The following is a 14,918-nucleotide window of genomic DNA, read 5'->3' on the forward strand; positions in this document are numbered from 1 at the left end:
AAYCCATCCAAAGACATAAGGACGAGGATGGTCCCAAAACCATAAAAATTAGAGGCTGATTATCCTCAAGTGTCTTGAGTGAGCTCTTTTACAGAAGTGCATTAATTACTTAATTTTGTTACAATAAAACCTGCTTGGAAAAATTGGTTCTCCCTAAAGAGATATACATTATTCTATACCCTTGTGTGCTAATAAATATGTGCTTAAAACTGATCTTTTACAGATTTTGTCTATAAACAAGTGAACTAATATAAAAATGACAACTGAAAAAAATTAACTCACCAACTTCTGTAGCTGAGGAARAACATTCATGGTTTGATTTTCCTCTAATATTTATGACATAGTTGTTCAAAATCTTAATTGCTTTAAGGAGCATTTGCACTTCTGAACAACTACAATAACTGAAGGCTGCCATCATTATACTAAATTTAAAGTATTATGATCTGAGATCAAAAGGTCTCCATCTGAAAATAAGTGACATTGGTTTAATTTGCATATGCTGCAGGCTGAGGCAACCTTATGTGTCAAGCTTATTGCTATCTGTGTCAGCAAAGCCATAATAAAATAAAGGGAGGGATATGGAGGAAGCAGGACGCAGTTTAACCACYTTCCTATCATTATTTTCATTTAGCACAAGAAGACTTTCCTTGTCCAGCATTTCTCGTTCAAAGACAGCACTGTTGTGTCTACAGCGRTGTGAGAAAGACACATTTTGAACAGAAAGTTGTCTCAAATGTCTCCTGAAGGCCCTTTGAATAATAAGAGCYGACACTTCCTCTTGTTTTCTTTTAAGGGTAGAAGAAACTGGCGTGTAACGACTTTTAGATGGATTGTCAGCCACAATCTTTTCTTCCATGTCTAATTCAAGGCTCTCCAAATCTCCAGTTTCTCCCAAGACCCTTTTAGTGAAAGCCAGCAAGATATCCAAGCAGTGAATCTTATCTCCACTAAATATGGGGATGTCCATGGATATGAGCTGGATTTTATTAGGCTTTGGGATGCGCAAAGGTTCTGCCAGCGCATCTGCAAAGTCTGAAAGAGCAGAATAATCTATGAATTGTGTTGCCCGAGGATCAAATTTTGCCCATGTCTCATAAAACATATCAAAGTCATCCTCACAAAGAGGATCTGTGCTTTCCTCAGTGGCAACACTGAAGTTCTCTAAAATGACAGCTATGTACATATTTACAACAATGAGAAATGATATAATGATGTAGCTTACAAAATATAAAATGCCAAAGCCCCTGTTTGTGCAATTATTTTTCTCTGTCTCTGTTAAATTTACATTAGGAGCACATTTGTCAGATTCTTTTAACAGAGGGGATAGAAGACTATCCCAGCCAGCTGATGTTGTAATTTGGAAGAGGCAGAGAATGCTACCAAAAAAGGTTTGAAAGTTGAAAATGTCATCAATCCCCCCTTCCCATCGGACACAGGCAAAGTTTGCCATGCCCACAATGGCATAAATGAACATAATCAGGAAAAGCAAAAGGCCAATGTTGACCAGTGCAGGAAGAGACATCAGCAATGCAAAAAGAAGAGTTCGAATTCCCCTGGCTTGGCGAATTATTCTCAGGATTCGGCCAATCCGTGCCAAACGAAGAGTTCTCAAAACCGTAGGGGAGAAGAAACGTCGGAAGACTTCAGAAACTCCAAGACCTTTGAAACRAAAAAGAAAACAAAATGTTGTCAGGTCAAGTTTGTCAAATTAATGTTTGGTTTGTCATATTCTGTGCTTTAGATGTTCAAAGTAACAATGATCAGATTATGCTGCTCTCAACAAAACATCATCAATTCTGAAACTGCTTAGAAAAAAGGTAGGTAAAGAAAGAAAAATTGTAATATGTTCCAATATGAAAGAGGTATCAAGATTTTTGCATAGTTTGGAAGCTCTGTTCTCCCAAATTTCTCTAATATGGGGGGTGAATTTAGGTATTATTTGCTTAAGTAACTTAAAAAATCCTTTTAAATCCATTCAGYCCCTGTGTTGGAAGCTCTGGGGGTGTCTCTGAGGTGCTGTCTGAGTGCTGTTGCTTCTGCTGGCCTAAGCCACAGGCTAAATGTGAGACTTTGACTAATGCTGGTGCTTGAATGAGATCAGACAAGAGCAAGAAGAAAATAAAGGGAAATTGTCTCTTAGTATTTATCCCCCATAACACCTCATTCKGTGACCCTACAATCAGAGTAATGACACAGTAGCAATGCAAATGATTGCAAACGGAAGAATTAAGAAGTCATAATTTTTCTGGGTTGTACAGGATGGTAAAGGGCTGCTGTGTTTAGTCAAGAAGCAGAAACCCGGAGTAGAAACCCATCCTTTATTATTAGATATGACCTGAGTCTGAGTAGGAATAACAGACAAAATAAACTGTACAAGAAACTATAGCTATATATGACCCTTYGTGGAGGAAATAGATAAGCTAATCTTATCTGAGGTGTCAAAAAAGTACAAGCCAGTTTTAATAATTTTCCCAGTCACAAATAGGGGTCCAGATTTAGAATGGTACTGAGCAACCAAATTTTCCTCAGCATCTAAATCAGCAATTGAGCTCTGCCTTCTTAAGAGGAAACCCTAGAAAATGAAAATAATTTTTATCACTTTTGATGYAAACGTATTTTTTAACCTTGTCAKGGTTTTACTTGGTCCGATTTTTGGTGGTGGGGGGATGGGACCAAGAAACCACAAAGATGGCTCCTGTGAGGAAGTTCTAGAAGCTTCCTCCTTCTTCTCCAGCAAAAGGAGCCCAACCCCCTGTCTTTTAGAGCGAATCTATTGTGGCTCTGAGTTTGATGGTCAGGCTGCCCATCAGGCCTGGACCAATTGCACAGGCTAGTTATATCTCTGTGATGATGTATTGTCTTGTACTTAAGAAGAATTCAAAACAAGATAGGGGCGGCCGCCATGTAGTTTTAGGTTGTTAGTATTTAGTTGTTAGTATCATGCACTGGGGAAAAACAGAGCAGGAGGGTGAGGAGATGTAAGAAAAAAATGGAGACCCAAGATCACAGTAAGGAGAAGATCGGATGGGTTGCTGTGCTGTGCTGTGGTTCTCGAACACGGAGAAAATAAGTTGTTCTTGAAAGGACTATTTCATCAATGAGAGATCTGTATAGAAAAGGAGAGTGACCTTGCTCTGAGGAAAAAAAACCTGGCCTTTGAGGACTGGACTGAACTGATCAGGAGCCAAAAAGGGGGAAGAGGCTTGGCCCCCCCACGACGTTTGAAGTGAGTTGATGCTAAGAAGAAAATGTGTTCTGCAGGGAAGAGGAGATGCCCCCGCCCTATGTCTGAAGTAAGTGGATGCTTAGAAGAAGAAGAAGCTCTGCCAGGAGATTTGTGATAGTGGTCTTACGCCGCCAAAACAACGCAGTTTGGCCTTGAAGAACATTCTTTCCTTTCTCCTACGAGGTAAAGAAAATATTCCCTCGCCATCAGCAGTTACACACTGACTGTTTCTTGGGAAAAGAACTTCCACAGCTTGGAGCTGTAAGAACGCTTCTCCTATGATGCTGGACGACAACCATAATGAGTAGCTTGATTTATGTTAGACTTTCATTCCTGTCCCCTGTGTGTGTGGGAAGACATGGGGGGTAGAGAGGGAGGACCTGGGAAAGAGACGGAACCCAGGAAAGGATAACAGGTGTCTTAAAATGTCCATTTTTATTTTTCTTCTCCTTTTAAATTTTTCCATATCTTTGTTCCCCTCCCCGGTGCGGTAGTATTCTTAGTAGTAATAAATCTATTTTGCAACTTAAGTTATTCAGCCTGTCTGACCATTCTCTGGAGCATATACATATCTTCCTCTCAATTATATTATGTTATCTGAAAGCCATAAATTTTCATGTTAATTGGGCTTTTGCTCTCCCTTCTGCCCTCTCAGGTGGGGGAAAGAGAGAGAACGTCGTGGGTGCAGTGCTTTTTGACTTTCAGCACAATCCAAACCACGACAAACCTGAATTTACTTTTACTGTGAAAACAACAGCTAAGATGGTAACATGTAAAGCATTAAATTTTAAACAACAGTTTAAGCACAGTCACTTAGAAAAAATGTTACTGAATTAAATTCCTATTCTGTTAATTCCTCAATAACAACTATACTTAAAAAAACAAAAAAACCAAAAAACCAAAAAAAAAACCACCTCCATTTATCTTTTAGTAATCTGCAAAAATRTAGGGAAAAACAAAAATACATCATTTTAGAAGGAATCACTTAGCAGATACTTGGAAAAAGTACAATGGATCTGGAATTTGTCAATCAAACCTATACAGGTGGTAGGTTCATGCTGGAATTTGGTTTAATATTGGTAAGACACATTGTTTGATGCAATGATTGATACTTACTCACTATTGAAAGGACCACAACACTGAAATCAAACACGTTCCAGCCACTTGCAAAGTAGTACTGCCTTAATGCCAGTATTTTTATGACACATTCTGCAGTAAATACAGCCACAAAAAAATAGTTGATTTTATTAAGAACATCCTTGGTGCCATTCTGGTTATTTTCTGCCATCATAACGACCATATTTAGACAGATGAAAATCACAATGGTGATGTCAAATGCTTTATGTGATACGATGTCAAACAGCAATCCTAGGAACGCATTCTGTGGGATAATGAGAACTGTTTAATGCCATTTCTAAAAACAGCCTGCATTCAAATATTAATCAGTAATTCATGCTTAGAAAAGGAATTTAACATAAATTAACAACAAGCTACTAGAAGCATTTTTAGGTGATTTYTTTAGACCTTCAAAGAAAGCATACAGTACTTGGCTGAGTATTTTCAGGCATTGTGCAAGCACATAGGCTTAGAAAAAATATATATAGCAAGAAAATACTCAGAGTAAATTGTGATTGATCTTTTAATAGAAAAACTTACTGAAGCAGATATTTTAAGATAAGCAATTCTAATTAAAATGTCATAAGCAGGAAAAAAATCGGAGTAGTTACTATGCGAAATCAGGTCTGGAATTAAATTTAAGAAACTCTAAGAAATAAAGCATAAAATTATTTAAAAGCAAATAACAGCCAAGGGGCACGTACTACTCTCTATTCATTCTCACCTGTAATAACCCAATCTCATTGCAGAAACAACATCAGGCAACTTAAATAACCAAGATCATGTTATGAATATCAAATACTTAATAGGAACTGGTTTTAGAAGTTTTTTCATTTGAATAAGTGATAAATAGGTATGTTGTAAATTTGCTTAATATCCATAAAGAAACCTGTGTTAGATGGATTTTTTTTTAAAAAAAAAGAGTAAAATCTAAATACTATATTGAATGAGAAATGTGAGGGGCAATAATGCAAAGTTTATTTCCTGATGCCTGAGTTTCCTGATGTGGGTTTAAATAGGGTCACCATCTTTATATCTTCTGTCATGTTCTACTTAAGGTGGTCTCACCGATGGTCTTGGGATGGGTTTTTGGGGTTTCTTGGATCCAAGTTTTTTTAGGGCATTATAGTACTTTTTCTGTTCCTCAGTCAAAAATAGATCTTTTCCACCTAAGTAAAGATAAAGAATAATGTTGTTCAATCGAGGTCAACTAAATAAATACCAACGAATTTATGTAAAAAAGGATAAGTTACAACTATCATGAGTGGGATCTAAGAGAGCAGAGAMCAAATGTGTCTTCACCATTTCCCCTTTTCCTTTTCATCTTTGATCTGATCTGGGTTTGATCATGAAAGTCAAGTCCAGGCAGTGACCCCAAGTCAGTTCCCTCAAGTGTGAGTGCCTTTCTGAAGTTTTGCAAATCTATTTAATATTTTCAAAATTACATAAAATTCATCAAGAAGTAACACACTTCATATTTTTGGGAAGGGTAGAAGCAGAAGTACATTGCTGGATTAGCAAGTATATGGAGGAGGATGAACAAGCATTTTTGGACCATGTTCTACAGGGGTTCCTGGCAATTAATTTGTTATTACCATCCACACAATCTGCATTACTGAGCAATCACTTTGAACCCAGCATTCAGAAGACATTAATCATAAAAACATTGAGTGATCAGCATTTTGTACAAYACATATCAACGTTCAGCAGGGCATCTGCAACTTGAATCACTCCAGAAAGATGTCTGAAAAYTCTGCTTAACTCCACTACATGGAATCCCAGTGGAAATCCCAAAGAAGCAGAAAAGGAATGAAAGAACAAAATGAAAAAGAAAAATAAGTCAATAACAGCATGTACTAGAAAAGAAAAGTGTTGCATCCACATGAACTTCTAGCAAATGTTCAGGCTTATAAACTACTTAACCTTTTTATCTGTTAGGGTTATTTTAAGTAGGACTTTGTTATAAATGGAAATCCTTATAGTGAAGTTGGACTGTTGCTCCTCAGTCCCTACATATCTTTTYTCTATCCAAATGCAGAGAGCAGAAAAAGTTCTTGTGGGTTTTATTATCTCTGCCTATGAAGAGAAGTAATGTTTTGACACTTGGAGTATGAGTCAGTCTATGGAAATAATAAAAGGTTCCTGTAGAGATTCTGTCTTCCAAATGGGARCCTTGAAATACTAAACCTCCTGTTGGGGTCTGATTTTGTGGTATTTTTTCAATGAACAAGATGCTTATTTGTTGTAAAATRTCCAAGTGGATTAATTGACACAATTTCCCTTGATATTCTGGATACTTTAGGCCCTAAATGAGTCAGGAGAGAACTCARTTGATAAATAAGCTTGGCACAAGGAAGGTGAAGTATTCCAGGCAGGGATGACTGTTGCTTTTCATTGCTACACTTTCCATTCTAAGATTTTGCCTTTCATTTCATACTGAATAACAAGAACAAGGAAYATAACAACTACGAGGAAGAAGTCAGTGCTTCATGGGAATTAAGCAACCTTTAAATTTCTACACAGCCTCTTCCTGGGGTCAGGGCTTGGATCCCAATGCAGAATTTTTTCAAAAACCAGTAAATTAATCTGTAGGTTTATTTTATAAATGGAAGGCTTTTTTTAAGTGCAGCTAGTTTTAGAAGAAGTTCTGATTAACAAGRCCTTTTCAAGGTTCTTTATGAGGAAAGCAGGGGTCAGTCTTTCCATGAGTGTTTCTTGATCACCCTGTTCACTTTTGTGAGGTTTTTACTCTTAGCAAGAAGGATTATTCTGCTCCCCAAAACTAATCTTCAAAGCCGAAGAAAAGAGTTCCACTCTCCTGTAGCAAAGTGTACATAACGTTTTTGGATTCTCATTTCCAAAGCTATTCACTCCTTCTTCCATGTTGTCAACTTAGAACAAATGAAGGACTTAACAGGAAAACAGAATTTACAGATAAAAGCCTTGAGGAAGAGGGGATTCCTGCTTTCAAAACTTCGTTTGAAACGTTCTTATTTTAAATTTATCTGGTCAAATAGTTATTTCAAAGTGGTAGACATCTAGATGTCAAACCAGCATTCATCTAATCAAACTGGAATTACAGGAGACTCTGAGTTTGCTTATGCAGTACTTATCTTTTTCCTTTGCTGGTTAAAATTGCTGATTACCACTCCAATGAAAAGGTTCAGCATGAAGAAAGATCCAAAAATAATGAAAACCACAAAGTACACATACATGGATAAGCGTGCTTCAAACATTGGCTGATCATCGATCTGTTATAAAAAAAAAATTAAACCAGAAAAACAATATTGGTAAAAATATAATCACAGCTTTCTAATTTCCAAAATTATTATAGGASATCCTCTTACTGTCATGAGGGATAAATTATTTCCACACATTTAAACCTTTATCTAGATGTACAAGTAGAACAGCTGTCTTATTCTTTCTTGTTACTGTTTATAAAGATAATGACAAAGTCAAATCCTGCCCTAGCAAATTTTTAAGTAATAAATACTCAGTTTCAATCAGAAGGGATCTTATGAATGCCCTGATTAGAAAACCAGCTCAGACTAAACCCARTGGTGAACTTCAATCCTTTGGAATGTTATCCCAGGCAAGAAGCAGCTTTTAACCAGCCCTCCAAGGAACAATATTGTTAATGCGCAGCTATTTAACTACAGTCAAGAGTACAGAGATCAAATGAGTGAGAAAAATCCAAAGTCAACTAAACATARAAAAGTTAAAACACACTGTACCAATATGGGAGTGAGAAATAGCACWTGCAAATGGGGAAGAAATAGTGAGGATGGCAAATACAGGGAAGAAAACCTCCTGAAATAACTGCTAAAGCTGCAGGCTGTTTCGATTTTACTGCACATGTTTAAAAAGGAAGAAAATTTGCTTCAGAGGCACAGTGCCTCCTAGACCTTTCCTATTCTGTTTCCAAATCACAACTTCTACAAAATGTAATATTATCTTGCCCTCTTTTTGTGTGGTRTAACTATTGTGACCAGCTTCTTTTATCTAAATTTCAGATACCTGGTACTCCAATATTTGTTTCCTTGCRTAGTTTGATGCACCCATCCACCTGTATTATTGACTTGATACTCCAAATAGACCTGAAAAATTAACTGCATGGATAGAAAGGGGAAAAAGAAAAGGGAAAAGAACAAAAATTTCATTTTAGTGACGTACCTCACGTGAATCCACTGCTGCATACATAATATCCATCCAACCTTTAAAAGTTGCCTGAAAAAAAATGCATTCAGTTTATTATCACTAAGAAAAAAATTAGCTTTAGTGAATATAAATGTGTTATTTGCTGTGGAAAAAATAAGCAGTGTTGTATAAAAAATATGTTTGAATGCTAAAGATCTGTTTGGGAATATGATTCACTGGAGTTTAGTAAAGGGAAAAAATATATATCCTGAAAAGAAAACAAAAAGAAGTTCATAATTCATATCAAATGCATTTTAATGTTAACTCTTGTTAAATCAAAGTGTTTGTAAAAAAAAGAACAGTAAAAGTTTCAAACTAGCAAATATAACCTGAGAGGATAAAAGCAATTTCTAAGAAAATAGCAGAAAATTCCATAGTGCAATTTTTATCAATCTAGACCACTTTGGAGGATTCAAAGCAAATAACTTCATCTACAAAAGACWCAGGAATAACAGACACTTTTTAAAAAAATGCCTTTCTCTCCTTTGTTGTGATATTAGGGAACTCTATAAATTAGCATCCCAACACTTTATGACTTTTTCAACAAAAGAAAACATAGTTATAAATAAATYGGCCCATGAATTTTCTTTCTTGCCYACTCTGAACCAGAGAAAACAAAAATAACTTTAAATCCAGTAAAACAGAGACAATTACAGGCTTAGTTTTTTAATTAATAATTAAATGAAATTTAAAACAAAAYTGAAAACCCATGAAACAGAGTTCTTGATTTTAACACAAGGCTGCATATGTTCAATGTTTTTTTCAGAGGAAATGAGCAACCATAGATAAGGAAAATATATATGATAGCTAAAAACTCCCCAGTTTCAGTGAGATAAACCGAAGCACAGTGGTGTCCCTTGGCTGGGCTGCTCAACCCATGCCTTGAAGAAAACAAAAAAAAGTTTTTATAAAACTTACCACTTGCAGAAGAGCCAAGTATCCCATGCCAACATTATCAAAATTTACAGCATTATTTGTCCATGTGCCATTRTAGGAAATACAATCATTTCTGTTATGGATGAGTCCAATATCTCCTTTCTTGAGTATGCATTTCCAAAATCTTTTTCCAAGCCATTTTACTCCTAGAACGTTAAAGAGGAGCCAAAAGACAACACAGACCAGCAGAACATTGAAGATTGAGGGGATGGCTCCGAAGAGTGCATTCACAACAACCTTAAATGAATGAAAATAATTAATTACTTGCATTCAATAACTCATTTTTCCCAAAAGCCACTGATTTTTACTTCTTCCATATCCATTCTGTGATGTAACGTAGGCCAGATGATTTATACTGTTTTTTAATTCTCCTCACTGACTTTAAAGATTACAGACTTCAAGTTCACTCAGAGCAGCTTTTACAATTGAGTTAAAAGAAGTTCTTCTGGTATTAATTGGTTTAAAGGGTTATTGTCTTTCAGATCCACCCTGGAGAATCCAAAATTTGGCACAGGAGCTTGTCTAGGCAACCTGTCAAGGGGAGTTGAKTTAACCACATAGTCTGAAGAAGAGGAATTACAAGAAGGTGTTACAAAAGGGAGTAAATTCCACTTMAGCAAAGATTTAATGAATCTATTTTCCCAGTTTCCAATGTCTTGCCTCAGAAAATGAGAAAAAAATGAGGACAACTGTGGTCACTACACTTGTTAAGCCATGAAGATTGATAAGCTGCAACTTTCACAGCACAGATTTCTCCCTCATRTTAGAGTTTGTTTTCTATAGTAACTCTGTAAATAGCTTCTTATCTATTCACAACTAATTTAAAATGGTTCCCATTATTTTCAAGCACATTCATTTATTTCAGAAGAATTTCCCAAGTACATTGGATGAAATTTTTCCATGTCTAAAATAAAACAAGAACAGGTTCCAGAAAGCTATAAGTCTAACAGAATTCTTGTTTAGTTTGTTCTGCACACTACMCTGAAATCAGGCACATGAAAAAATGTTCCAGTGTTCACATCACTATATGTAATAATTGCTCCTGGTAGAACTTAATAATTTAATTTCCTTTTTCATTTGTACTGATAAATTCCTGTGGAAGTGTTAGGTATTGTTTCAAAGCAACAAGTATAAGATGCAACAGACAATTCTAAACCATCTTAATGCCATCAAGCCCCAAAACAGGCATTCAAGTCATAAATGTCACAAAAATTTCAAAAGCACCTATTACAAAACATTCACCCAGACCGCCAATATCATTACCTTTATCCCTTCAAATCTTGACAAAGCTCGAAGAGGCCTCAGTGCTCTCAAAGTCCTGAGAGATTTCAAGCTGGTCCCAGAGGAACAAGGTGATGGGTCTTCAGAAACAGAATTTCTCCCCCAGGAAACAAAGGACAGCTGTGTTCATTGAATTGGAACAGGAWTTATTAAACTGCATACAAAATTTTGTGTTAGTAGACAATTACAAGCTGAATGTTACAGTATTTTTGTCCAGTAAGTAAAATTAAGAAGATAGACATTCAAAGTTATTGTAATATAATTTTACTTCATTCTTCTCTAATATATGAAAAAAATGGAATTCATTCTAGTTGTTTTTTTTTCTGTTTATTTAACAAAAATGGTTCATATAATTTTTAGTGCCACTTTAACAATTAAATTGGTAACTATGATCCTTTCTTATACTACAAGACCAGAAAAGTTTATTCAAATGAAATATTCTCACTTTCTACAGKTCTTCTCAAAAGTAACAGTAATTTTTTATCATGACTTAGGATGGTGATATGGTAAACAAAATTATTTTCAAAAATATATCCAGTCTTCACTTAAAATCTTTCTAAGAGAGAAATGAATACATTAAAAAATCATTTCAGAAATTATGTTTTTCCACTGTTCATGATTTGTGCCTTCCTATTTGAATCTGTTGTCCCATTGTTCAGCCATTGGATATGTCTATGGTTATCCTCTGTTTTCGACTGGTATTTGCATTAGAAAACTGTAATTCCTAAAGTCATAATGTATATTCCTTATAAATAGTCATAATATTAGATCTTTCTGTTGAAATTTCCTAATACTTCACAACTTTCAACACTGACTATTCTGAGGCTATCAAGTAGTTACTTTGATCTTAAAAGTCAGTTGATTAGATGTCCTTATTTTAGAATATTTAACTTCAGCACCATCCCAGTTTGATGTAGACAACCAGAAATGTATTATTTTTATATGGTAAGATCACAATATTTAACATTTTCTAAATTCAGAGTAACTATATATGTATTCAACACAGCACTTATCTCATTCGTGGTGATTTCAGCATTTCTCTTTAGGGATGTGCAAAACAAGAGACGTTTCCCTACCTTTAACTCCCTGATAAATTATTTTTACAATACATTTCAACTTCCTTAACATCTAAATTTCTTCTATTTCAAAGAAGCAACTCTTYTTTTTTTCTGTTTCTAAATGCCAAAGTCACAGAATCATATAATRGTTTGGGTTGGAAGGGACCTTTAAGATCATCTARTCCRGAACTGCCAGTAGATTCACATTTTTTATTGTCTTTATTTCCTCATTTTAGTTTTATTTCTGATTACTTATGGAACTCTCTTTCTRCTCTTAGAGAGAGCCATTAGGGTCCTCAATGATGGTGATACCAAACAAAATTTTCTCATGCAACTTCTTGATTTTTGTTGACAATTTCCCTTTTAAGTCCTAAAGCCTCTTTGGATTGAAGGTTTTTTCAGCTTTTGGAAGCTGTCTTTTACATTTGCATTTATTTATAATCAGAATTTAACATGTAGTTCTCTAGATTGAAATATCAAAAATTAAAATGTATGACCAGCTGAATATAATACTTACACACACAATGATGAAGTCAAGCAAACACCAGGAATTTGTGAAATAACTGTGCAAACCATAAGCTACCCATTTYAGAAGCATCTCCGTAAAAAAGGTGTAGGTAAATATCTTATCAGCATAATCTAGGATAATTTTCACTTTTTGCCTCTTCTGCAGATGAATATCTTCAAATGCCTGGAATTTCAGAATTCAGTTTTAAAATAGTAGTTTTATGGAATATTATTTTTTTAATGCACAAGAATGCAGAGTTTGGCTTATAACAATCATTTAATATTAAATTATGGCCAACTACCACTTAGTTTTATACTTAGAAGAAAAAACCTAAATTTTAAAGTAAGTACAATCGCATTTTCACATCGATTGAAAAACCACATACTTTCAGGATTTTATGTCCAATACTTAAAAAAATGTCTGGCGGCTATTAATTGTGGATATCAAATTTTGGCTTCTCAGGGTAGTTGATAATTTGGAAGGGGTTGTTCTAAAAATCTTCATGAAAAAGCTCGACTTAAATACATTAACCAACGTCTGTCAGACTCTGACCTTCCAAATGAGTCATCTTGAGTCATCCTGCAGTATTGTAATACAGATATGGAAAAATTTGACAAACACCTTATCTGGAACTGTTCATTCCTGGAGCTGMATGTTTTTCCATCTAAACCTTGACCTTGAAGTTTTAGGAAAATGTTCTCATTGACTGCCGTTCTTCACATCAGTGTTTATGTTTAATGTATTTGCTTCCTTGTTAATTTAATTTWTTTCTATTGCAAATCTATTCCAAATTCCTTTTAACACCTGCATTATTTCCTMACTGAGCCTTTGGCATTGTCTGTATTTTTCCTTTCATCCACTTCTCCCCTGCTTTTCTGAGYATTCCTTCTGTAAACACCATTTAATTTAAATTCACTACAAGCCATGGACATGGAGTGATGGTTTGGTCTCCCTTTATTTTAGCTAGTTGTGAAAATTTCGTATCAGACAGCTTTATAAACAAACAAAAAAGGGACAAGTCTCTTTTTTTAAGAGGACGAGACTATCTTACAAATGCAAAAGTTCTGAACACCACAAAACAKCTTTGATGACAAGAAATTGTTACTTGTTTGTCATTTTGCACCTGTGTATCATCTAACTTTTTATTCAATTTATCTGGATCCTACAGTATGTTAAAAAATAACTCCGTTTCCTTCCACGCTTCAGTTTGGTTTCCCATGAACACAGAGGAGCCCTCACTGGAGTCCCAGGGAGTTCCCTTGGAGATTTTGTCAGAGGAATTTTAAAGCAGAGGGTTCAAATCTATGGTTCAGTGAACAAACTGAATGTAATGTACACAGAACTGATTTTATTTGGAAATTCTGACATCTACCATATAAATCATTTTCAGACTATTTGGTTATGTTCCTTCTGTACTATATAAYATTTTATTTAACAAAATACTTCCAGTGTAGAGTGAATATGCTTTCAAATAAAATAAATCTTCCCTTATTCTTCAGTGGAAGTGGATATGACAAGAGCAGCAATGAAACATTACCTTACCCACCAGTTTACAGCCACCTTCACTTTTAGATTCTGATCATAATGTTTGGGTGATTTTGAATCTACAGCTTTACTAAGCAGTTAGTTTGCTTTACAAATTTAGAAGTGTTMTTATTTTTTTCCAAGCTTTCTTAAGTAATTTCACTCTAGTTTAGCTTTGTATTTGCCTTTACACAAAAGTGTAAAGAACTATGTTCAATGAGGAACTATAATTCCATATATTTAAATACCTTATCCAAGTGGGGGAAAGTATTATAATTTCTAAGGAATACATTTATTACACTCTTGTCTCTCCCTGGAGAAAGGAATGTCATAGTAGAAGTCAATTAAATATTACTCCTTTACAGACAACAATTAATTCAAAATTAGAGAAAGTAAATTAAATTTACCAGTGCTGCGCTGCTCAATACTATCATAAAAACCATAAAATATTCAAACCCGCTATGGTTAACGATTCTGTAGCAGGTTTTCCTAAAGTTCCACCAAGTTTTCCCTGGAGACTTAGTGATATCCACTACACAACTTGGGAAACACTTAACACAACCTGAAAAGACAGAGAACAGCGTATTGGTACAWTGGAAGTTGTTGAGACATGGAATCAAAAAAGTAAAAAACATCTAAAACACAGCTTTTACAGACTATAGGAAGAATGTGTTCTTTTACCTATGAGGTGCTGCTGTGGTTGAAATTACCTGAAGCTAAAGAAAAGACAAAATTTGTAGGCCAGAATAATTTCTTTTAATAGAGMAACACATACATGTCAAAAACAAAGTTTTGTGCCCTTCTGCAGAAAGGCTTATGGGCACAAAAGAAGCATTTACTTCTATCTAAAAGTGTGTTTATTTTCTGCATTTTTTCTTTCTGCATTTTGAAGAGTTATTACCATATGAACAGGTTAGTAAAGTATTATTTTTACTGATTATTTGACTTCATTAAGCTGCAGAAACATTACAATTGGGCTCTCTGTTCCCTGCTCTGCACCAGAAACACTCTTCCTTAATCTGTAAAGGCAGAAGGATTGAACCATGAGAGMCAATGGAGTCTAAGATGTTCA

The 14,918-nt window shown here is 35.1% G+C and overlaps 1 protein-coding gene across 1 annotated transcript in view; it reads right to left on the reverse strand.

Annotated features, from left to right (window-relative positions):
• Nucleotides 1–517: 517 nt before the first annotated feature.
• The window catches only part of LOC130573140 (sodium channel protein type 5 subunit alpha-like), a 33,597-nt gene continuing 19,196 nt past the window's right edge, over nt 518–14,918 (reverse strand). Inside the window, 9 exon segments of the mRNA XM_057365372.1 lie at nt 518–1,659; nt 4,343–4,607; nt 5,411–5,511; nt 7,452–7,593; nt 8,516–8,569; nt 9,458–9,712; nt 10,739–10,827; nt 12,292–12,505; nt 14,254–14,408. Coding sequence (XP_057221355.1) covers nt 518–1,659; nt 4,343–4,607; nt 5,411–5,511; nt 7,452–7,593; nt 8,516–8,569; nt 9,458–9,712; nt 10,739–10,827; nt 12,292–12,505; nt 14,254–14,408 — 2,417 coding nt within the window.

The sequence above is a fragment of the Malurus melanocephalus genome, unplaced genomic scaffold (genome assembly GCF_030028575.1).
Source record: "Malurus melanocephalus ecotype Western Australia unplaced genomic scaffold, MMel_1.1 scaffold_52, whole genome shotgun sequence".
In the NCBI taxonomy this organism is placed as follows: Eukaryota; Metazoa; Chordata; class Aves; order Passeriformes; family Maluridae; genus Malurus; species Malurus melanocephalus.